The 26323-nt window shown below is 34.2% G+C and overlaps 1 protein-coding gene across 5 annotated transcripts in view; it reads right to left on the reverse strand.

Annotated features, from left to right (window-relative positions):
* Window positions 1-26323, reverse strand: part of FGFR2 (fibroblast growth factor receptor 2) — a 121794-nt gene that overhangs the window by 20665 nt on the left and 74806 nt on the right. For 3 of the 5 annotated variants that reach the window (XM_070945732.1, XM_070945736.1, XM_070945735.1), the window contains 6 exons: window positions 17057-17247; window positions 15959-16103; window positions 9959-10162; window positions 3219-3369; window positions 1630-1751; window positions 224-334 (listed from right to left, as the gene is read on the reverse strand). In XM_070945732.1, the coding sequence (XP_070801833.1) occupies window positions 224-334; window positions 1630-1751; window positions 3219-3369; window positions 9959-10162; window positions 15959-16103; window positions 17057-17247 (924 nt within the window). Of the gene's footprint in view, window positions 1-223; window positions 335-1629; window positions 1752-3218; window positions 3371-9958; window positions 10163-15958; window positions 16104-17056; window positions 17248-26323 lie in introns of all 5 variants that reach the window. The other 2 variants (XM_070945734.1, XM_070945737.1) reach the window with 1 other exon arrangement.

Below are 26323 nucleotides of genomic sequence, written 5' to 3' on the forward strand. Positions count from 1 at the left end.
CACTAATTCTGAGTTATGTTTTATTTTTCAAGCGAAGTACAAGTATGCTATTCATCAGAGTGTCTCTACTGCCCCTCGGACTGCAATTTTCATTTAGCTTGTGCGGAATGAAAAAAAAAGTTCCATGTTGCACAATAAAATGACATTGTTTCAGCACCTTTAGATTGCAAGATCCATTTTCAAAAAAAAAAAAAAAAGATTGCAAGGTTCAAATGACACTCACCATCCTGAGTGCATGCTCCCAGAAGATTGATGATATTTTTGTGTTTCCCAATCATCTTCATCATCTCCATCTCAGACACCAGGTCAGACAAATCTTTCTCTGTGGCGTCGTCTTTGCAAGACAGAACAAGTGCCGTGCAGTTTTAAACAATGTACGAACTCAACTCACTTTTCCCTTAACTAATCTATTGAACAGCTCATCCAGTTAGTAAAATGGCAATTCTAGATCAAATATTTAGTCCTTGCATTGATTTATACTGGCCAATCTCTTAGAAGAGCTAAAAGTAGCTTGTTTCCTTCCTAAGGAAATCAGACTATGGTCTGTTAGGTATTCTTCCTTCTTTCATTTGTTTTTGCTACAGAGATCCAAGAGGGAATTCTAAACAATATTCCTGATCTCTTATAAAGAGAGACCATGTATAAATTTTGATTAAAAGGCTATGTATCTATATGACTATAAATGCATAATAGCAGAATAAGACTTAAATGCACTTCTAAGAGCAATAAGGTATGGATTCTATTAAACCAGAGTAACTTGTAAAGTTGCCTTGGCTTTGAAAAGATCTTTACTGTATATCTTATTTTTATATATCTAATCAGAAGGAAACCCAACTGAGATCAGGGAAACTGTGGATGGGATTGGTGTTATACAAGAAACATAACAATTATTAGCAACAAATCCATTTTATTATCTCCAGTGTTTAAAGATTTGTATAAGCACATACCACATACATACACACACACACACACACACACAGACTGTTTTATAAGACTTGTATCTGAGAAAGGACAGGCCTATCACCCATGTTTGTACATGAGTGTCATTCATCAGTAAAGCTTCACATATATTAAAATGAAGTCTCAGGATCTCTCATCACTACACTTTCATGTGCTTTCTTTATAAACTTTTGTTCTTTTTTGTTTGTTTGTTTCAAAAAGTGTTGGATGATGTCCAAAAATGCATTTTGCTATGGATTCCTCAAATTAATGTTCAATAAACCAATGACCGCATTCAGCAATGCAATTAGTCAGCCATGAACATTTTTTTTGCCTTGTTTGTAATTTTTGTGTGTGTGCCTTTGAATTAGTCCCTAAATTTTCTTGGCAGCATTTTTCAGAAGTAGTTTGCCATTGCTTTTTTCCCAAGGCTGAAAGAGAGTGACTTGCCAATGGTCACTCAGCTGACTTTGTGTGTAAGACCGGACTAGAACTCACTGTCTCCTGCTTTCCAGCTTGATTACTACACAAATAAGCTCTCTTTGTAAATAGCAATTATTAAAATTAAATGCACTGCCAAATACACTGATTTACTAGGAAAACTGCTGATGCCCACAGTGAACGAAATGAATTTCAGAGACCACGAGATCAAGAAACTTGATTTGCAGAACTTGTCATTTGATTCTTTACCTTTCAACATTTTCACTGCAACAGTAACCGCTTCTTTGGGCCTCTCTTTGTCGATGCCCATTGCTTCTGCCATGACAACTTGACCAAAGCATCCTTCCCCAAGAGGCTTCCCTAGCGTCAACCTGGGATGTAAATCAAGGATTAGCATAAAGCATCTGATGAACAGTTGAAATCAGTGAAATACAAGAGTGAAACATAAAAGAACCTTTCAGCAAATCGTTTTGACTTGGACATTTCTTACAAAGAACTAACAAGGGTATTAAAATACATCCAGACGTTTGGGCACGTTCCCCCATTCAGCTTTTGAAGTACGGATTCTGTGTGTAATTAATACTTATTGGCAACACTTTCTCATACACTTAGAAGTACCAAAACAGGATTTTTTTAGCTTGCTTGAATTCTGAAAAATGTCACTGTGATTTTATATCTTAAAAGCACAGAAAGTTTTATCCCAAGATCAATTATGGGTTAACTATGGGTTATGGAACATCAACAGATCAAATAGCTATTTAAAGCTTGCAACATTTTTTTTCATATTCTTGTGGAACAGACAATAATATCTACTGTTGGTATGTTTTCCGATCAGTGTGAATACACAATGTTTTCTTTCATATAAAATTAAATGTCCATGTCATAAAACCACAGTTAAAGTAAACGTTCTTTAAAAATAAAGTTTTAACTGAAAAAGCTTTTAATTTAATCATGTTAATATTAATGAATACTTTAATATATCTGTTATGAAAATGTCTGCTATTTCGACAATAGACAAAGACTAAAGGGTTGTATGCTTAGCTGAGATCATGCTGTGCTTGTTCTGAAACTAAAATTGAATTTAAGATCTTGGCAGAAAGCAAACATTTGCATTGGAAAATGACTAATTTATGTGTTCTTGTGCTTCTCATATGAGTTTAAACAATATTGTCTTTGTGAGCCTACAGCCCCCCAATCTAATAAACCTCAGTTTAAAGAGCTTCTTTCATTACAAATCTGGTCCACCAGCATTTATGCTGAATGCTGTTTTAAGTGTTTAATGCGTTAAGATTTTCCGCATTAATGTTTCCCCTCAGGGAAAGGATGACAGAGTTATGCATACAACCCCCACTGTTGACTAGAATCTTGCAGGTGGCAAGTGAAATGTATGGCACTAGCTTTCATTCACCTAATTACGAGTATTTCCATAAATATACATGAAATGCCAAAGAGCAAACTGTTCAGGGATAAATTTTTAAAATGAGTTGTTTGAAGTTTTCAATATATATATATATGTATATATATATATATACATATATACATATATACATATATACATATATACATATATACATACATACATACATACATACATACATACATACATATATATATATATATATATATATATATATATATATATATATATATGGGTTTTGTTTGAGGTCAGGACCACGCTTTCTTGGTTTATAATATACAACAGAAAAAAGGGAGAAATCCCTGTATACCATGACCAGTTTATTGCCCTGCTTTGTTACAGCATTAGTAAATACGTAACATTCTTCTGGATGAGGGATATGAGAACTGAAAGACTGAAATTTTCTTTCATAATTACTTACTTATCTCTTGGGAATTCCCATTTTGGGTCTTCTGGTAGTTCATATTCTGAAACTCCAGCCAACATGGGAGCATCAGCATTGGAAGAAAGACGGGTAGTAATTCTCACCAATGGTGTGTTGGAGTTCATAGAAGAGCTTGATTCTGCAGACACCTGTTATTTGAATACAAGATGCAAAAAGGAGATGTAATTTGGGCCCAACTGTTGCAAACTGGCACTAGAAAAGAGGATAGCCAGCTCATGGGTACTAGTCAGTTTCTGAAAGGGAGTAGATGCACTACTCACAATTGTACTGTCCTGGTGGGAATCTTACTATTAAAACACTTCTTTTAATTAACTTCATATTAAATTAATTATAAATCCAGACTTTCCTTAATGAATTCTGAATGGATGTTTATATTATTTACTAACTATATTTGTAACAATTTTTCATCCTTATTGTCCCAAAACATATTTTTAAAAATATGCTGTGATTATCCTCCTCCTCTTCCTCCCCTCCTCCTGTTCCTCCTCGTCCTTTTTAAAAGAGAAAATAAATAAATAAATAACTTTATTGTCATTGTTCGTGTATATACCGTATACCCATACAACGAAATTCACTTAACACCCAAAGACCAGGTCCAACACACATAATAATCCCCAAACACACTCCCACCCACAATTCCCCACCCCTAAACCACCCAAAGATCCACACAACAGACCAAGTAATACTGTCCAACAGCTCACTGATGGTGGCAGACTAACTTTTCTATCCATTCAAACAATTTTAGAAATTTATTCAGACTTATTAAATTTGAACAAGAGACTTGAAAATAATTTACAAGACGGGTACACTTTTAGAATGTGACACTGATAAATTCATCCATTTCCATATTATAAGATGTAGGTAATTAATTTTGTATTTATTTATTTATTTATTTATTTATATTTATTTAGGATTATTTTATTTTTACAAATCACTCAAGACTGCAAACATATCCAACACACCTTTCTCCTCCTACTGTGCCCACAACAACCCTGTGGCTAGGTTGGGCTGAGACAGAGTGACTGGGCTAAAGTCACCCAGCTGTTTAAGCGGGACTAGAAATCTGGTTTCCTACTTTCTAGCCTTGTGTCTCTATTGCTAGTTATGTTTGGATGTAACTTCAGTTGGATCATCTGTTTATATTGTGATTATATGCAGATGCACACCCCAAATCACTCACTTTTCAGTCTTACTCTCATACATGCAAAAATAAAGTGGGAAAAATTCAGGACACCCCCTTCCCCATATTCAATATTAAACATTCAACCAAAGCCAAACAAAGAAAAATTGTTTTCTTAAACACAGTTGGATTATGACCCTGCAAAACTGCCATTCAAAATATGGAAACAAATATCATTTCTTGCAACATAATCTGAGAATCATTCTGGAATATAAAACCTCAGTGAATGTTTTTCATTTATGATCTGATATGACTGTTAGATGAACAGATTTTTTTATTCCCAATTCAAAACGAGCTGTTTAACAGTATTTATTTTATAAACATGTAATATAGTTTGAAACCTTTCTCTCCAAATCCTGTAATATATATACCCCAAAGAAGAGAGCAAAGATAGCCTGTAAGAACCCATGTCACACAAATACCTCTTTTGGTGTCTTAGTTTCCTTATTCCAGCTGACACGATACTACGTGAAACTAGAACATGCTGTTAAATAAAGCAGTGGTCTCTAGTATGAATCTGCTTGACAAGAATCTCTCTGGGCTCCATAGAGATTCCATATCAATTCTTAGAATATGAAAAAGGTAAGAGTTTGGTGCTTTGTTTTGAATAGTGCCATCTGCCTAGAAGAAAAGTTAATGTCATACCTGCCCAGAGTCATCCTGTTGAAGTGAGTGGCCATAGAATTTAAATAAAAATAAACAAGTATACACATAAATAAAGAAGACCTGGGGCAAGACAGGACAGACATCAGGTAAACCTCATATGATGCTTTGTGCTTTAGTATCAATAACTAATTGTTCCCCTATCCACACATATTTAAGTATGTTAATTACATATTTAATCAGCTCCCCTTGCATGTGTTATGTATTCCTGCTTGCCTGTTGCAAATGCTATGCTTTGTGAAATGGTTGTGTCCACCATTCTTTCTTTCTTTTTTTTGGGGGGGGGGGGGCAGGGGCTGAGGGAGAAATAAACAGCTCCTCCATGGCAGGTATTTAGTGAGATGTCTTAGATGTTAAAATATTTATGATTGCTCACCATTTTTAATTATCCTGGAATTTTACCATCATGGAGGGGGGGAAGCAGATTGTTATGGAAACTGGTAGTAAAATTAAAACAAATTTAGCTTAGGGCCATGTGAGAAATGATAGAAGACAGCTTGATGTAAAATATGCTGTTACTAAACAACAGGGATAATCACATGAAAAAACAAAGGGGGACTTATTTTAGTATGAATTCAAACCTGCCAAAAAGTTATGCTCACATTAATTTGACCAAAACATGACCAGGGCTATCCTCAGTTAAATGACAGAATAATTGTTCAGGCTACTATAGAAAAACATTTAGATTAAAAAATTTGTTTTTCCAAAGCCACTCCTTATTTTTAACCATACAGAACAATGACTGTTTTTAACGTAAGCTGAAATTCTTTATATGAGATACACATATACATTAGAAAAGGATTTGAAGATTGTTCATTGTATAAAAATTGTTAACAATTACAATACAGCTACAATACAGCTCAAAAGTTTTATTTTTTTCAAAGCAGAAAGTGACCCTGGCCTTACATGGAAAAATTTACTTAAAACTGCTTAAAACTATATTACGCATAATGAAGTTCTAGAAAAGCTAGTGAAACTTTGTTAATCCCTTTTGAGATCAAATCTGTATAGTCGATTAAACTTTTAATTTAAATAAAATATACAAGGTTTATAACAAAAACACATTTCCTTTATAGCAATTATTAATCTGTGTCTGAGAGTGTGTGCATAGATGTGATTATGATAGAAATAGATAGATAGATAGATAGATAGATAGATAGATAGATAGATAGATAGATAGATAGATAGATAGATAGATAGATAGATATGGCAGGCAGGCCGGCAGGCAGACATAGAGGTAGATAGATAGACAGGCAGAAAGACAGACAAAGGGCAGATAGATATAAAACAAACAAGTGAATCTCAAAGATAAATACATCCTTTGATTATTTATGGAGTAAAACTATTACAGAATGTAAAGGACAATTAATGCCTATTTCTATGTAAAACAGTTGTACAGGTTGGTTTCAGGTACAAGAAAGCCCTTTGAGTCTAGTTCATAGATGGTTTTCAGAAGGAAAAATGTATTTACGTTTAGACAGATTATTCTTTATTCCGTTAGAGCATTTTGTTTAGAAAAGGACTTCCTTCTTTTCCTCTTTTCTTTATATATTATATATCCGTACATTCTGCACATAGTTATTTTTTCTTCAAAAATGCCGTTAACTTTTATTTTTTGAAATTTTAACTTTTAACTTTCTGATAATCACTCCAACTGGTGAATGTAAAAAAAAAAATTCTGATCCAATGGTATGATACATTGCTTTTGATTTGAAACAGTGTTTAGAACAACAATTTTTTAAATAAAAAAAAATAGTAAAGACCATTTTCTGTAGCAAAAACTTGGTGAAGTTTATTACGTGCAGTTTGTGCTGTACTTTACTTGATAGATCTGTTATTAGCAAATTAATTTAGACTTGTAGGTTTCCTAATCACTTGGGATCTGGCAGTTTTCCTAAACAACATGAAAGAATTAGCAAGTATAATCTTTGAATGTACTCTAGTTTCTGAATTATTATTAATGGAGGAAAATCAGCAGCATTCCTTTTCTCCTGGTTTAATTTTAATGGGGCAATTTGCTGAAGTGATAAAAAAACTGAAAAAATAAGTTTTCATGTATTCATTGGAAGATCCCCTAGGAAATCTTATTGACTTGGATAATCAATTCATTGCAACATATCTGCAGCAAAATAAAATCTCTGAAGCCTATATCACAAGCAACACCTGGTATATTAATTCTGATAATTTAGCTTGGGAAACCTGGAATGTTAGAAGCAATTTCCTATATATGGAACTATTTCACTTATGTCCTAAATTGTCCAGTATGAATGATTTATCACAGAAAAATTATCTCTAAAAATGTGAAAATCTAATTGCTGTATCACTGGGACTCCAAATGTCATCTAAACCAATTGACTGCTAAATTCATGTATGATTGTTTCTACTAATGCTATGAACACCAAGAAGAAACCATACTGCATTTAGCTGTTTTAGTTTCTATTTAGCTGTGCTAGTATAAAAAGATTATTATTAAATCACTTCAAAAAAAATTTTTAATCAAATTTCAGAATAAAAGTAGTAGATGGCAAACATAAAAGGGTATTTTATGGATAGAACCAATACAGCCTTCGACATCTCACTCAGTAACACATGATTGTAAACCAAATATATTTGGATTTCTTTTTCCCTAACTACTTTGGATTTAGAGGAAAAAGTAGAAAAAAATAACCTTAAATATAATTCTGCAGTAACATTTAGGAGTAGAAGAAACCATGTGTGTGTGCTTGTGTGTGCCTACAAATTATAATTTCTTTGACTTACGTTCTTGAATTGTCATTCAATTGACTTTATGGAAATAATGTTAAGTTTCAATAATTACTGTATGATTGCCAATAATTATTAGGAAATAAACCACCAATTATTTTGGTAAACCTGCAACACAACCTATCTATTAGATCTGCTGTGTGGACTTCCATGTGCAAATCTGTGAGAGATGACAAAAGCAAAGCATTCCAAAAGCAAATCAATAGTTTGGGATAACTGGTATTGAGGAAAGACTAAGTTTATGGTGAACCATGGCCTAACTACTGATTGATGTTTCGTGCTCTATACCAATAATATTTTCTCTGATATCTAAATCAGGTCATCTATATGTTTTTGTTTGGGTCCATTCCAATGATTTCCTTTTATCCACGATTCAGATCACTATCTTTAAGAAGGCTGAAAGGGAAAGTTCTGTTTAGCTGAAAGCAAGACATTCAATTTTTCATGTGTTTTCTTATATACACAAATATGAGTGTAAAGATGCAGTAGTATGTTGTTACTCATTATTGGTTCCGAGAAGTACAATGAGTACCAAAAACAATGAATACCAAACAAAATTTTCCCACAAGGAATAAAATATTGTGTTAATTTTTATTTCATATTAGTTTCAATGGCAAGATGATGACCATGTCAATGAGAAAATGATTTAATCATAATACTGTGTTTCTTGAAAATACAACCGACCCCGAAAGTAAATCTTAGTTTGATTTCACACATGAACCCAATATAAGCCCTACCCCCAAAATAAGCCCTAATTAAGATCCCACCCACTCCAGGGTGCTTGGGTAAAAATTAAGCGAGGGTGGGAATGGGGGCTAGAGCTGCCCTACTTACCTTCAAGTTGCAGCCAGGCCTCGCATACCCCGACACCTGCCATTTCTTCTACAGCTGGCAAGGCTTTCTTGAAGGCCTCTGTAGCTGATAACAGAGCTCCAGATCAATCCAGAGCTCTGTTATCAGCTGCAGAGGCCTTCAGGAAAGCCTTGCTGGCCTTAGAAGAAGTTCCTGAAGGCCTCTGATAGTGGAAAGGAGGCCAGAACGCGCAAGTGAGTCAGTGGACAACATCTCCCCCCAAAATAAGACCTGGTACCTTTTTTTGGTGGCAAAAAAATATAAGACAGGGTCTTATTTTCAGGGAAACTTGGATAGTTTAGTTTTTTATAAATATTTTGATAAGTTAATGCTACATATAAAATCATAAAATATCTTACAGGAAGTTTACTTTGAATATCACAAACATGAGATGATCTGGAACTTCAAAAATGCCATTTATAGTAACTTAGCATAAAATATCATTAGAAGCTATATCAATACACATCATCAATTTCTATTTGTTTTTAAAGATTTTTCTCTATCGGCGCACACACACACACACACAAAGACACAATTTCATACATGCAAATCTCTTTATCTCTCTATAGTATAAATCAGACATAAGGAACAAAAAACATTTTCAGGGATCAGAAATCACATTCCACCATGTGGACATATTACTGTGTTGTGATGCTATAGTAAAGCAAAATTATTGCTCTTCAGATGAAGACTTCTGTGCCTATGGAATTTGCATCCTGACCCCTAAAAAAATCTAGACTTATGCTGATTTTCCTCTCCTCCTCTGCTAAATCTTTTCTATTTACTGTAGCTCGGTAAATATTTCTTTTTCCCCTAGAAACTTAATCTCTCTTTCTCAATATCACTCATTTTTGCCCTGACATTAAATAACTTACAACACTTTGAAAATCAGTTCTCTAATTGAATTTGTGGACTCAAAATGGGTTTCTGAAAATTATTCACTTCCTCAATGTGAATTCCTTGGATCAGAGTTTTAAATATAACAACTTTCCTTTACATTTATATCCTGGATGAACACTCACAGAGCTTATGCAGAGAACTGACCTATTATCCTAAATCATGAGTACATTTTTATGATTTAAACATGATTTAAATATTTGGAATCAGACTTTGCTGAGGGTTCCCCAAAAACTTTGAATTTATAGAACTACTGTTTTTTCAGCCCTTAGACACTCCCTGAATCAGAATCCTTTTGCCCCCAAAAGATTTGCTGGCTTAAGGGAAGGGAAATAGGTTTTTGTAACTCTTTATCTACTTTCTGTTACCTGTCTGCGCAAAGGAATGCGCTTTGTCAGTTTATGTACCGCTGGTTGACTGCTGAAGTCTGATTTCTTGGTTGAAGATCTCATGCGGCACACGATGACAACCAGCACCATACAGACAATGATGAAGACTCCCGAGCAGTAGATGGAAATCTCCACGTAGTCTGGGTATGTTGGGTAGGGTCTGTTTGTGACTGAAGCTACAGTGCAAGTGTGAAGGGGGAACAGGCAGGACAACAAATTAGGAGGCAGAAAAAAGTCAAGCTGAAGAGAAAAGAACATGTAGATAGATGGACCTCAAGTACAGGTAGTCCTCAACTCACAACGGTTCATTCAGTGACCATTCAAAGTTACAACGGCACTGGAAAAAGTGACTTATGACCATTTTTCAAAGCTACCACCTTTGTAGCATCCCCACGATCACATGACCAACATTCAGATGCTTGGCAACTGGTTCATACTTATGACCGTTGCTGTGTCCCAAGGTCATGTGATCACCTTTTGTGGCCTTCTGAGAAGCAAAATCAATGAGGAAGCCAGATTCATTTAACAACCGGGTTACTAATTTAACAACCAAAGTGATTCGCTTGACAACTGAGACAAGAAAGGTCATAAAATGTGGCAAAACTCACTTAACAAATGTCTCATTTAACAACAGAAATTTTGGACTCAATTGTGGTCGAGAACTACCTGTACTACTGCACAAAGTTTATAAGACACCAAATGCCTAATATTTCTACAGTGTGGACCCAATTTAAAGGGTCCAACGTTAATCAACGTTAATATTTTAACGTTTCAGTGCTTAGCACATCTAATATTTTAGAATGTGACTGAAGTGGCTTTTTCTTTATTAAATGACCCTTTTAAGATAACTTGTGAATATAATCACTGTCGGGGTTATTAGCCAGCCTATTTATATTTGAAATTAAGACTACATATTATTGGAATTATGCATGTGATCACCTTTTCTTCTTACTCTATTTTTCTTTTTTTTAAGCCAAGGTCCTTTAGATAGGAAAATAGGCACATAATTCATTCCAGATGAATAAACATTTATCCCAATCTCCCAGTATTTGGCCTGCAGCAAATGACAGGTTTAGTAAAATAATTTTAAGGAACGTTGTAACTAACTCTGTGGGCCACCTGAACACACAACGAAAGCCAAACAAGGACTGAAAGCTAGTGGAAAAGCAAGGCTTATGAGAGAACAAAGTATAACAAAGATTAGGCATCAACTAGGTTGGACTTCTGTACTTCTACTGGAACTTGGCAGGAACTATACATCAAGTATTTTGAATTAAAGTTTTTTCATTCATGAATACTGTCAAATTGTGTTCAATACCAAACATTCATCAATTTTATCTTTCTATGCATCTCATATGGTAGAAGTCCAATGAACAAGGTGATAGATATTTCTAAGAGATAAGCATAGGATCAGGGCTTTTAATGTCAGAAGGAACCGAGCATATAAGTTTTAGATCCTTTGAGAACTATAGCTATTAAAGCGTTGCCATTCAGTGTCTTACAGTAATGTTATTCACTTTAATGGCATTTAAGAGGATGTTAAGAGCACTTAAAACTCAGTCTTATATCCAAGCATTTTGGCAGAGCAACTCATGAAATCTAATATAAGTCTTTATAAGGCCAACAGGGAACAAATTATTATTTTTAATAATTACTTTTTTAAAAAACATACCTTTTCTTCCCAAGGCTTCTGTTTTCTATAATTATTACAAGTACTATCTATTGTCCTACCTGAATAATGATAAGAGTATACCATGAAAATGGTAGCCTAATTAGTTGGATATATTTGCCCTAGTAACAAATGGAGGAAGTTTAAATTTGTAATGATTGACAATTTAAAAAAATGATTTCAGCACTTCCCTCCATAATTCAATCTTTGGACTATGCCTAGATACAAATTAGCTTCAGCATAAATACACTCACATATCTAGGTAGGCAAGTACTGTATATAAGTAATCTTACCAAGGGGATATTGTGCTCATATTAGTTCTAGTCTATAAATGGCACTGGACAATTACAATTCTAGTTTATAGTTACCTTCTACCAATATTTATTTTGCAGATCAACCTTTTCGAAACAGGTATATTTGAAATGTGTTGAATAGCAAACTTTCAATATTCCCAGCTATCACAGCTATACTTCCAGGGGATGACAAATTTTATATCTAATTGTTTTGGGTAGTATAATGATTTGCTGATATTCATGTGATTAAAATAAACTATGCAAGATTAAAATAAATATGACAAACAGTGTCTTAGCCTGCAGTGACTTTTGGGTTTATAACTTTTTGGATATCTTTTTTATTTGCATTTGTGAAAAAGCACTATTAGGAATATCAGTTTATGTAATATGTATTTAATCGTTTTATTTCAGTATTAAAATAGTAGTAATTCTACAAATATAACTGGTCAATATAAAAGCAATGCATATTAGAAGCTAATCTTCCATATCATCTGATGTTAATACTCCTTCACATAAATTGATCAAGTTGTGCTTGAGCAGTTGCAAATAGGGAAGTAATCTGGCAAGCAGAAGCAACAGCCACTTAAATCATAACCACCTGTTTATTGATGGATGCAGCTTGGAGCTTCAAAAGGTAATAAGTTAAAAATATAGTAATGTGGGTTTTCTTACATTAAGAGGAAAGAAAGAACCTTCGAAACCTTGAGAAAAATTTACATCATGTATACCACAAGTGTAAATTATATGCTTTAGCAATACATGCATGCAGGAATCTTTATATAAAACTATAAACAGAAACACACACAAACACACAGAGCAGCAAATTATTAACTACAACTTTCAACAACTTAATGTACAGTTCTGTAATAACAACAATGTAAGGAAATAGGTTAAAGGGTTATAAAGCAAGCAGTTTTTATTCATCTAGATGTCCATTATTTTCTAATTGACATTTTCAGCTAGAAAAGCAAATTACTGTGCACTTCTGATCAAAACAGAAGCAACATCATTGCAAGCAACACAAGACACATTTTGCAAACAAGCAAATTACAGATAGTCCTCAACTTACAACAGTTCATTTAGTGACCATTCAAAGTTACAACGGTACTGAAAAGAGTGACTTATGACCATTTTTCACACTTATGACCATTGCAGCATCCCAATGGTCATGTCATTTACGTTCAGATGTTTGACAACTGACTCACATTTATGATGGTTGCAGTGTTCAGGAGTCATTTTATGACCTTCTGACAAGCAAAGTCAATGGAGAACCTAGATTAACTTAACCACCATGTTCTAATTTAACAACTGCAGTTATTCACTTAACACATGTGGCAAGAAAAGTCATAAAATGGAACAAATTCACTTAACAAATTTTTCACTTAACAACATAATTTTTGGGCTCAATTATGGTCTTAAGTTGAGGACTATTGGTAGTAGCCCGTTTGCTTGGAGCATGCAGCATTTAAAGAGTACACCAAATCGATTGTAAAGTTATAGAAACACCGCTTCTGTATTCCCTCTTCTGTACATCAAATTCTCATGAATATATATCCCAATTCGTTGGCATTAAAACAGCTTTTCAAAAGGGTTCCTTCAAATTTCCCCTCCAACTTGCTTTTGAATTCTAAACTTCCCAGAGAAACATTAAACGGGAAAAGTTTATGATTGTCTTTAAAGTATTCTTCCATTATCTTTTAATGGGAAATGGGGTAACATAGTTAGAATTATTCAAATGAATTCCAAAACCACCCCAGTCCATCATTTTGAATAGTCATTGAATTTTTTGGGGGAAAGGAATTGAAAAGTCCTTGTTGAGACAGAAGCCGTGTTATTTAATAGCAATCAACAATGAAGCAGGAAAAGAAAGAAAACCATGAGAAGATAGCAGTATATACCTGGCAGGACGGTCAACCATGCAGAATGAAAGGATATCCCAATAGAATTACCCGCCAAGCATGTATATTCCCCAGCATCCTCAAAAGTTACATTCCGTATATAGAGAACCTCAATTTCTTTGTCCGTGGTATTAACACCGGCAGCCTAGGAAAAAAATGGAGGCAAGAGAAAAGCTAGACATTTTAGGAAATTGTTGTGGATGGGAAATGGGACCACGGGAACTTGGCACTTCCGAAGAAGCAAAATTTCACCGCCGTGGGGAGATCCCATCCACAAATCCTCAACCAAAAGGCAATTACCAACAGATCCCAGCGCACCTTAGAGAGGAATAAATCATGGATACCCTTCACCAAACCTAGACTCACCACCTAAGTATGCATGCAATCAAATAAACATGGAAAAATTCGACCACAAACTGTTTTGAGTTTTTAAAAATGGCACAGAAACATAAAATGCACAAAAGAAAGTTTTTTTAAAAAAAAAGATTCTCCTTCAAATTAAAGAGGAGTATTAGAGGCATAGACAGAAGAGTTTAAAACTAAGAGATAATACTATCAAAAGGAAGTATGTTCATTATACTTTTGATAGAGGCCAAACAGTTATTTTTTAAAAAAAAAACCTCTCAGGCAAAATCATTAAATGTTGTTCTAGTAGAAAAGAGCAGAACAACGTTGTGTCTAATAGAGATAAGAAGCCAAGATTTTTTTAAAATTTGATGTATATGCCACCCTTGTCCGGAGACTCAGGGCAGCTTACAATGTGTTAAGCAATAGCCTTCATACTTTTTGTATATTTATACAAAGTCAGCTTATTGCCCCCACAATCTGGGTCCTCATTGTTGTTGGTGTGCCTACACTATGTCCACTGTTCCAGTTGGGAGCAGGTCAGGAAAGCTTTGCGAATTGACACTATTACCCTGTTTCCCTCAAAATAAGACATTCCCTGATAATAAGCCCAATCGGGCTTTTGACTGCATGGCAATAAGGCCAAGCGCTTATTTCAGGGTTCAAAAAAATATAAGACAGGGTCTTATTTTCAGGAAAACATGGTATAGAAAACTTGTACAAATCAGTGTTCACTAAAATGATCTTATTGTTATGGACACCAAGTATAGTGAGATACAATCCATTTTTCATACTAAATCTACTCTATTGGTTTAACATTTCAAGGTAAACAATAGGATTGTTCAAAGGGCAAAATAAAGAATCTCAAATTAAACAATGTTCTAAAACAATCAACATGGTAGCTTTACTATTCTATTGTGCACACGAACAATGGAATTAACAATAGAGGATTCATGTCCATTGACCCTCAGAGCAGGATGATTTTACGTGGCTACCAAGTCTGTCACTCTATTAACAAGAGCCACATGATCGTATATAGCTTTGTACAGCTCAAGTAGTTAAATAATGTGATAAAAAGAATACAGTCAGCACTAGATTTCCAGGAAAATAGTTTATGCTGAACTGAATCTACAGGAATTCAGATTTGGAATTCAGATTTGGTCTGATACCATGGAGAAAAAGTCTAGTATAGGTATAGTCACCACATAATCTTGGAAAAGAGATAGGACAAACCTGAAAAAATGGAAAATATGAAAGAGATTCATGAGGATAAAAAAGGTTTGTGTTTATAATGTTGCTTTACAAAGAAAAATTCAAGAGCAAAACCAAGAAAATAAATAATTAAGTTAAAGAAATCTGAAGGGCAGCTTCCTGAAACAAAGATCTGTCCCTTTAAAATAAAGGACATATGGTCTTTGTAAATATAGGGGTGTGGTAGACACACAGTCAAATAATGAATTTAAGGAAAAGTCAGAGGTTAGAGTCCTTCAGAGTATGCTGAGAAAAATATATATGGACAAATATATTCGAATGCTTCAAAGAAAAATACGAAAGAGTTCAGATAATTAAAGCAGATAATTAAAAAGACATGTATACTGTTTGTGGGAATTTTTCCATGGCTACTGGAGTAAAACCAGTTGCATCTTCAAGACAGGATTATAAATGCACCAAGGTCATAAGAGTTATCCTAGAAGCTGCCTGCAGAATCCCAAAGCACCACTTTTTTCCAGCTTCTACATCCAGCTTTCTTTAACAGACATTTTTTACCTTTATCTGGCTGAACCATAAGCCAGGCAGACTGGTTGGCCTCCCCTATATAATTGGAGACCTTACAAATATATTCTCCAGCATCCTCCTCTGTCACATTGTACAGTTTCAGCACTTCAGCATTGGAACTATTTATCCCCGAATGCTAGAACAGACCAATAACACAGGAGAACAATGTAACTGCTACCCCAAATGTAGACACCACCATGGTCCCGCCACCAAAATACTGAAGATGTCTTCAATTAGCATATGAGTAGATAAATATTATACTTATTTTATTTTATTTTTTTTAAAAAGAGAATAGAATGGAAAAACTCCTGAGTAGACCAACTGTTGAGTGATGCCAACTCCTTAGATTCCGGGCTCTTATTATTTCATAGCAGAACAATATTTTGTAAGGAAATCAGTGACTGCCAACTTGCAAATTCATTGCCCAGTAGAAGTTTCACAACAGGGTGGTTAAAAATTGACATTTCAGCATCTCTGACATTCGGTAAAACCAGCACTGCCAACATTCTTTGGCAGCAGATATGACCATTTCAGAAGGCCACTTACTGTTCCCCTAACGCTTGAATATTAAAGGCATAGTTTTCTGTATTTATTTTGCATATTCTTTGCAAAAAATAATAATAATCATAAGTAATACTAAGAAAAGGATATGGTAATTCTCTTAATAAATAATGAGATCTGAAAAATAAATCATTTTGCTAGTAAATAAAAGGATTTCTAGAGCAGTGTTTCTTAATCTTGACAACTTTAAGTTGTGTGGACTTCACCTCCCAGAATTCCCTAGCCAGTATGCCTGTCCATAAATCTTAAAATTGCTGAGGTTGAAAAATAGTGTCGTCTAGAGGGTAAATTGCCAAACAAATGTTTGCTTTTGTTTCTGTCAAGAGTGGACAGTATTGTTAAGTCACCAGATGACATCAAACGGTAACTCCCGTGAGTACCAGCTCATCTTCGCACAGGCAAACTGAAAAAGTTCTAGTTCATTCAAATGAATTTGATTCCTTGGTTCCATTTCACAATGACATTTGTAAAATAATTATTTATTGTCTCAAAAATGTACAATAATGATAATAATAATATTAAACTTACCTTTAAAACTTCCAAATGTGGTAATCCATCTGGTCCATATTTACTTCCATTCTTTTCTACGTGTTTTATCCATTGGATATGAGGCTGGGCATCACTGTAGACTTTGCAGACAAACTCAGCATCGCTCCCAACAACTGCAGAGGTATTGGCTGGTAGACCAGCTTGCAGGATAGGCCTGTGTGGTGATCGCTCTATCAAGAAAGGGATTGGGGAGGGGAATACAAAAGAGAGAAATGACCATACAAAGATGCAGAATTAATCAATGTGGCCAAGATAAGTGTTAGTGAACATGAGACAACTTTTGGATGAATTAATATCACAACCAAACAGAGCAAAAGCTATACTTTCAAGATGTTGTTTACAAATTGTAAACTGTACTACGTATAGTTTACTAGTAGTCCACTGTACTACGAAAGAGCCTGTAGTACAGTGGACTAAAGCACTGTAATTAACATCTGCTGCTTGCAATTACCGCAAGTTCAAATCTGACCAGGCTCAAGCCTTCCATCCTTTCAAAGGTAGGTAAAATGAGGACCCAGATTGTGGGGGCAATAAGCTGACTTGTATAAATATACAAAAGTATGAAGGATATTGCTTAATGCATTGTAAGCGCCCTGAGTCTCCGGAGAAGGGCGGCATATAAATTAAATAAAAAAAAATTAACACTGGACTACTATTGAAACATTATCCTTACAGGATAAAGAAAGAAGTTTCACAGGAAATACAGAGCAAAGATTTATAGCAAAATTCATCAATTACAACTTTTTTAGTGACTGAGATTTGATTATCACTTTACCAATGATGATTTATTTACCACTTATTAAATAAAAATGGAAGATTTTAATATGCATTGATTAAGTAGTATTTACATTCTACATTTGAAACCAATGCAGACATTGTGATAAATGCATCAATACAACATGCAGAACGATGGATGGATGGATGGATGGATGGATGGATGGATGGATGGAAGGAAGGAAGGAAGGAAGGAAGGAAGGCTAATGTTAATATGTTAATAGCTAAATATGATGGTAATCACTTAATGGTAATCAGGATTCATGCTAAGTACAGAGTAGACAAGTATAGTATCATTTCAAATCTATCACAGTAAAACAAAATTATCTGTATAGTCCATGATAGCTTTATTCCATCTGGGATAATTCTGCATTGCAGAATTCTGCATGTTTCATTTTCAGTTATCAAAGACATCAGGTTATGGAAACCTTTTCTTTTTTCCATTTCTTGTTATTATGTAGTTATAAACCCTGATACATTGCTTCAATACAGTGATGTTTATAAATATTAATTGGAGATTATTAACATTCTATTATTTTACTTATTTATTATTTATTATTTAGATCATTTAGATTATTGAAAATAGAGAAAAATGTTCTATCAATATTAATTTCAATTTAGAATGTCAATATTATAAGCATAACATTGATTTTTTTTTCATCCAAAGTTGTGTTTAACACTGTAGAACTGCTGCAAAATGCATCAAAATATTTTATAAACACACACACAAAATTTAACAAGGATCAAAATGCTCAAAAGTAAAAATTCATGTTTTACGATTTAAAAGATGTCAGTTTAGAAAAATCTTTTCTAAGAATCTTGGGTATTCTCCAGTTAGACTGCTTTTGCAAGACAGCTGCACAAAAAACATTACATGCCCTAACTTAATGTACAACACAGTCTTCTAAATCATGGCGGAGTGCTATTATTCCAAAAAATAAATATTCTTATTATTACTTCTTTGTGGTATTATCAACCCAACATATGGTTTTGCAAATCTCAAAACACATGACATCATCCTGTGGTTTGGAGCTACAAAGACTTGGTACCCAGGGTAAAAGGAATAGATTATTCACACCCATCTTCTAGTGTCACAACATGATATATGTTGGTGGTTTTCCAAGAAACTTTTTTGGGAAAACACCAAACTGGCTTTTTTGAATCTAATTTTCTTTCTTTCTTTCTTTCTTTCTTTCTTTCTTTCTTTCTTTCTTTCTTTCTTTCTTTCTTTCTTCTTTCTTTCTTTCTTTCTTTCTTTCTTTCTTCCTTCCTTCCTTCCTTCCTTCCTTCCTTCTTTTCTTTCTTTCTTTCTTATTGTTATTGTAAGTTGGGGACTACCTGTAGTCAAAACAACGTGCCAAAACTGCCAAATAGTAAATATGTCCTTTCAGTGAGGACCCTCTTGTTCATTGGGAAGAAAAATGATTCCATTTTTAATTCTCTAAATACTCAGCAGATTATATATATGTAAGTTTACCAGGGATTTTTTAATGGAAACAATTATCGTTAAAACTTTAGACTGAGAGGTACACCTCCTATGATAAAGATGAAATAATAACATTCTTACTCACAATAAAAGATCCCTTCCTAGGTTTTTTTTTCTAAAAATCTGATTGTGGCAGTCTATAAAAATGAAAAGGATTTAATTTATTAATGGTACATCTATTTAACAGAAAAAAATTAAATAGTGTCCAAATACCAAATGTACAATTTTTTTGGGGGGTGGGTCCTCAAAATTAGAATCCTGAGTTTAAATAGCAAGCAACAGCGTTGCCAAACAATGAAATCTTTCATTCAGTGGGCCCATCACGAATGCCTCTCTCGGGAATGTATTTGCTGATACAGCAATGACACTGCAGAACAAAGCAGCTGTCTTCTTTAACTTGTGCCCCTTGGAAAGCTTGTTTTTAAATGATTTCACAGCTATATGTGGAATTGTGCTTATGTCTTAACTCCATGGAAGCAGAATTTCATGCCGGGCACTGACTACTTGAAAGAATCTCCATTAAAAATTAAGCTTGGTTCTTGCCCTCAAGGTTTCAAAGGCAAATCCTACAGCCCATAAGCAATGAGTGTGAAATCTCAGATACAACTGGAAAGAAGACAGGAGCAGGGAATGGAAGACAAGAATGGGCGAATCCTGCTGTTTCGTATGTAATGTATCAATGCGTTTTGTATCTGTTAGCTTTCAGCAGGTATTTCCAGGACAGACTGAATTTGCTTACAGAGAGGACTAAAGAAGCATTAAAAGATGCTGCACAAAACATTCCATTCTTATTTGCAACATTTCTGTCTTTCTTAATGTATTTTAAACATGTATATCCTGCCTATCAGCATGCTGTCCTAATCACAAAGCAGTTTCAATAATATCCATAGAATACAATGGTGGGGGGGAGACAAATAGATAAAATCAAAACCATTTAAGGATAAGCGATCAAACCAGAGACCAGTCAGGAAACAATTAATCCTTTAGCAACTATAATTGAGACTGGCATTTGATCAATAAGCAAAGCGATTGCTATTAATTCTGGCTGTGCTTAGGATTTTACTTCAGGCCTGCAAAGATCATAAATGCAAGAACTGATCATAAAGTTACTTTTTTCATCATTGCAATGACTGTGAACGGCCCTTAAACTGGCAGTTGCTAAATGAGAACTCCCTTTAGGAGTCAAATCACACGATTCCTGCATGAAATGATACACGAGAAGAGCTCCTAGATCTACTTCCACTGTTGGCTTTGAACAAATACCAGAAATAAAAAGGCATCCTTCCAAATTTTGCACTTATGATTCATGTTTTACCTTTCTAATTTTCTGCTTCATCAGCTGTAGAAGTAGATGGCATAAAAACAGAGTGAAAATTGTGGTGTAAGGTATACATTACTATTTTTACAGTGGTGGAAATAATGTATAAAATTTCCCACCTTTTATAAATAAGATCCAATTTCATAACTCTTATCCTTCTTTGGTTGGAAAAACAAAAAGCCTGATCCTTCTTTAACAGCATTCCACCTTCCCAAAAATATTACAATTGTCTATAGTACAAAAATGAAACCTTGGAGAACATTATTTAAAGTGTTCTTAGAAACTCAGCAGGCCTCATGTTTCATTTACCCACATCAGGGTTTGATTCTTTTAGTGAAACCTTACTTCTTGCCCTTAAATAAAGAAGAAAAATAAAGAAAGGGGGGAGAATCTTCCCATATCTTAAGGATACCCTCCCCAACCTTTGTATTAAGTTTGATGCAGTCTTAAGTTTTAGATCCATATACCAAGGCAACTGAAATATTAAAGCTGATCTAATGTTCAGTTCTTTGAATCTAAACTGTATTAATCACATAAATATTTACATAAAAGAAGCTCTAGGTGTGCATGGCTAAAAGTAAACACAAATCTTTATCATACAAATTATTAAGCTTTTCCAAATATTCGTCTAACAATAAATAACTTCAATCTGACAAAAGAATAACTTTTAGACTACATTTCATGCTGACATGCTACAATACAAGAAGTGTCAGGTTTTCTGCATAATGATCCCATATATAGGTTTACTTAGCTATCATCAAGCATTAAGAACATATGACAACATGCTAACATGACAACAAATGATAATGACCAAAATGAAACTAAATAACACTAATTAAATATAGCTTGTTAAAAAAGTGATCTCAGTATGTTTGCTGTTATTTCTTTGCTGTTACCACAATAATTCGGATGATTCTCAACATGCCATGAAAGCATGGACATCATAGAATGATGGGCTCCTAGCAAAACTTCTTGGACATATACAATGTCAAGCTCAGGAAATCAGGAGTCCAGGGAGTTCAAATGAATATAGGTTTAGTGTATGCTAAAGTTGTCTGCAAGAATCTGAACTTCTAAGACAAAGAAGACACAGAATATTACTTGATATGGAATAGATTTTATGAGTGGTTAGAAATAGAGGTAGAAATTAGATGAAGAAAGATTGTTGCTATGTATGAATTAAATATAAAGATGGTTTATAATTATAAATATGCCAATATAATTAACAGAATTATAAATAAGCTAATATAAAGAGAAATTTAGCCAAAACTATTCTGTTACTTTATTAATGTTGTTACCATTATATGTGTTAATGTTTCTTTTTGTTCTCTCTTTGTTTTTCTTTTTGTAAATGATATACCCTGACAACACACTGTATTCAAAATGTTTATGAATAAAAAAAAGTATCTTAACTATTAACAATCAAAGCAAATTGGTGGCAGATAAGAATCAACTTATCTACAGAATTCAAGATGGCTGGACTTTGATCTCTTGCGGCCATGAAGGGGCTCGAGACTAATGACACGTTTGACCCCTCACTCAGGCTCAGCCTGGTCAAATCCTACATATAATTCAATTGGATTGAATGGGTGGTTATGTAAATAGAACTTTCAAGATACACTAGAAAAAGATAGAGAAACAAGAGAATTTCTCAACATAAGAAGGGACCCTTTCAAAGCAAGGACTCCAAGCACACACAGCAGCTCTGTGAACATACATACATACACACACACACACACACACACACACACACACACACACACATACAGTATATGCATACATTATCTTCTCATGCATTTCAAAAAGATAGCAAAGATCTGTGGTAGATCTATGATAGTGGTATGCCAGGCAAATCACTTCACACATTCTTTCAATGTGTACAGGTAGTTTCTTAATTTGTCCCCACATAAGTGTCTTTCTTCCTTGGGTTTCCCAGAGTTTTGGAAAGTTTTCACACATAAGCAACACATTCCTGATTTTAGTGCAAAAAAGTCTGCACTGTATACCACTAGTGTGCTACATGACTAGTCTCGTCCAGCACATTTTTTATGTAAGACATAGACTTGATGTTTACCCATGTTTAATACTTTCTCTTTTGCCTTTGTGCATGATATGCCACCATCATCTCTTCTAATAAAGAAAACAGCTATTTGGTGGTGTTTTGAAAAAGGGTAACAACAAAATGCAATATACAAACTAAAATGTCATACTACTAATTAAATTATGGATATAATCTAGCATTCACTGATTGTAGTGGTACTTATGAGAACTGGCATATATTAAAAACCGGTGATAGAATTAATGGTCTCTGTTTAAGTAAGGAAAATGACAGTTTTTCAATGCTGGATAATTATTGTTATATGACTAGAATCAAAATTTACATTTTCTTTTATCTATTATTAGATGATTCCTGACTTCCGCAACATCTGTATATGAACATTTTTCTAATCCTAAAATTGGCCATAGGATCAAAACCTTTGATTTAGTTGGTAGCAGTGCATATTTGCCAATAATCTAAAATTCTAAAGATGCTTGTATCTTTATGTATCATTAACACAGAGAAATTTAACAATGAGTTATGAACATCAGTACTATGTTAAAGTAAATTCAAATAAATAAAATAGTACAATAATTCAACTTGTTCAATAATATGAAGACGTAATGTTGATTTTTCAAGTGCTGCTTTGGTAGTAAACAAGTACAAGCAGTATGTCCATGCTAATAAAATATGCTTGGGGCTGTATCAGGAAATAAATGTAAAATCAGTAAGTCAGGCTTTAATTTTATATAATATAAGTCTAAAATATCTCCAACATAAATACTGTATATCTAATGAAGCTTTTGGCTTTATTCTGCACAAAAAATAGTATAGTATAGTAAAATAAAATTTAAATCATATTTCAACCCATATTCTGAGAACCATATCATGAGTCAAAATGTTAAAGGTGAAATGTTATTTGCCATATAATCAGTTTACATCCTTAAAACATATTTTTCTTGTGTTTTCTTGTGTTTGGCAAGAAAATAGGAGTTAAATTCTTACTAGATTGCAGACCAAGGGGCAGTTGCAATCTTTTTGTTAATAGCTTTTAAGAATCATGTCAACATTAAGCATACCATATCTGGACTGAGTAACTGGACACCTTTTCTAGTTCGCAGCAAAGAATGATCAAAGTTACTTCAGCGATATCTGGTATGGCAAGATATTGTGAAAAGACTGAGGTCTACAAAACTCCTTAAGATAGAATAGCAAAAGACCTCAACTGTTAACATTTGAGGTCATGTATCTCAATGTACTGCAGATCCTTCTTACTAACAAGAGAAAGAAGAAACTGAGTTAAAATATACAGCCAAGGCTGGTTCCTAGCATTTACTTATCTCATAATTTTAAGGGAAGAAACACTGGACAAGAATTGATAGAAAACTTATTAATTTGCAGCATGAGCTTTCCACAGAAAAAGGAAAGCTCCCTTTTTCATGACTTCTGGCATATGATTTCTTCAACAAGGAGCTTAAACTCTGTAAAATCTTTGACAATTAATTGAGCTTTCGGTCCACATTACTTAAAAGGTGGATTAAATGTGGTGAATAGAATCAATCATGGCACTAAATCATGGTTTGATTAACCATACATTTATTAAATAAATTACACTTGTATGACCCAAAGCATGATTTGGCTTATTTAAAAAAAAAAGAGATCCAGGTAGTACCTTTTCCAACTAATAATTTTAGTTGAGGTACACCTCACTTCATCAGATGCCTGGTTGATTTACTCATGTGCTACGGCAATCAAATTATATTCTGATTTACAGTAATATATGAATTAGTATGCTACTTATCTAGAGAAAAAATACAGTTCTCACACAGTGAAGATTGACAGCTTTTATAGCAATAACTACTTGGTATACTTTTTAACAGAAGATAATAAAATCAGAAGATAATAAAAAGTAATCGCAGAGGTCTAATAATACTAACAATAAATTTCTTATACCCATATATAGGAATGGTGGCTAATATGGGGCCCTTTGGTTCTTCTTCCATTACCTTGACCGAGTTGATTTAATTTAATTAATCATATTTCTATGCCGCCCAACAGGGGTGGGTTCTAAATTTTTTTACTACTGGTTCTGTGGGCGTGGCTTATTTTGTGGGTGTGGCTTGGAGGTCACGTGACTAGGTGGGCGTGGCTAGCTGGTCAGAGTCATTTCTGGAAGGTCCTCACACTTACGACCAGTCCTCGCACTTACGACCCGACTCATTTGTTTGCTTTTAACACTGATCAGCTGTAGGAAGGCCCTTTGAAGCCCCGCGGAAAGAGTTTAAACAGTTTTTTTCCTCTAGTCATCAGCTGGGACTCAGGAGGCAGCAATAGATTGGGGGTGGGACCAAATAAAAGGTAAGAATAACGTGGGGGGGGGAGGGCGGGGGGGAGAGAACCGGTTCGGTGATGTCATATCATCACCGCTACCGGCTCGGCTGAACCGGACCAAACCGGGAGGAACTCACCACTGCCGCCCAACTCCCAAGGGACTCTGGGCGGCTTTACATCATGAGGACCACACATTGTCACATTCCATTTAAAGCATAATCTGGCTTTTAATTGTATATCTTTGTCTGTTCACCTATTTGGGCAATTCCATCAAGAACACTGTTTCTATTTGGTTTTTCCATGTGAGTAAGAGCTTCATATTAGACTCTAAGTTATTTCCTAAAAGGTAGTTAAATAATAGTTAACCAATATCCTCACTACCCAATATTCTTTCCAACTAGCAAATGGATTTATCACCAATAGAATGTACATTATTAAAAAATAATGGTTATAACACAAAATTAAACATGACAATCACTTGTAAAAATATTCAACTTCATCCAGACAACAATGTCAAGCATTGCTTAGTCATTAAAGAAACTGCTGGGCAGTTCAATTCATGCATTTATCTCTGTTTCATCACTTGTATAATCCTTAGCAGCATTCAGGAATCTGTATCTTTACAAAACACTCAGTTATGTTAACTATGGTCTTAATTATTGTCTTTAAATCTAACAGATTGTTTTATTTTCATCAGCTATTGACCTGAATCCACAATAATTTTTATATGATTGAATCTAAAGGAACATATATCCATGACTTGTAACAATTCTCATTTTTGAAGCACGGATTAAGGCAACACACCTAAATAAGTGACAGGCATTTTTAATAAAACAATTCTTGCAATCCACTATGATACAATATTTAAGGATGGTGAAACACTATAGCTTCATTTTAACACTGATGAGAAATTATTGCAAGGAGCTGATGGACAACAACCATTTTATAGCTCAGAAAGTTTATGAGCTAGCACTTCAGTCAAATGTTCAACAGATATTCTATAGAAGCACTCATTGTGTCTGCAAAGCTTTTAATAACAACATAATTCCAATTTAGTAAAGCAATGCAGAAGTGGAGTTTTAAATAGAGTTTCCCCTTTACCATTTTAGTCCAATATCATTATGAAAGGGGGGAAGTGAAAGTAGATGTTTCTGCTAAACCTAATTCTAGACATCCTTTTATGATGTCAACATCTTTTATTAAAAGAGGTAATGATTTGGTCACTGGATTCAGTTGCTTAGCCTATAGGTTGTCACAATTAAATTAAATTAAATTAATTAACTGAATTAAAGATAGCCA

This window comes from Pituophis catenifer, unplaced genomic scaffold (assembly GCF_029215685.1).
Source record: "Pituophis catenifer annectens isolate HBS135680 unplaced genomic scaffold, rPitCat1.0.hap2 SCAF_6, whole genome shotgun sequence".
Taxonomy (NCBI): Eukaryota; Metazoa; Chordata; class Lepidosauria; order Squamata; family Colubridae; genus Pituophis; species Pituophis catenifer.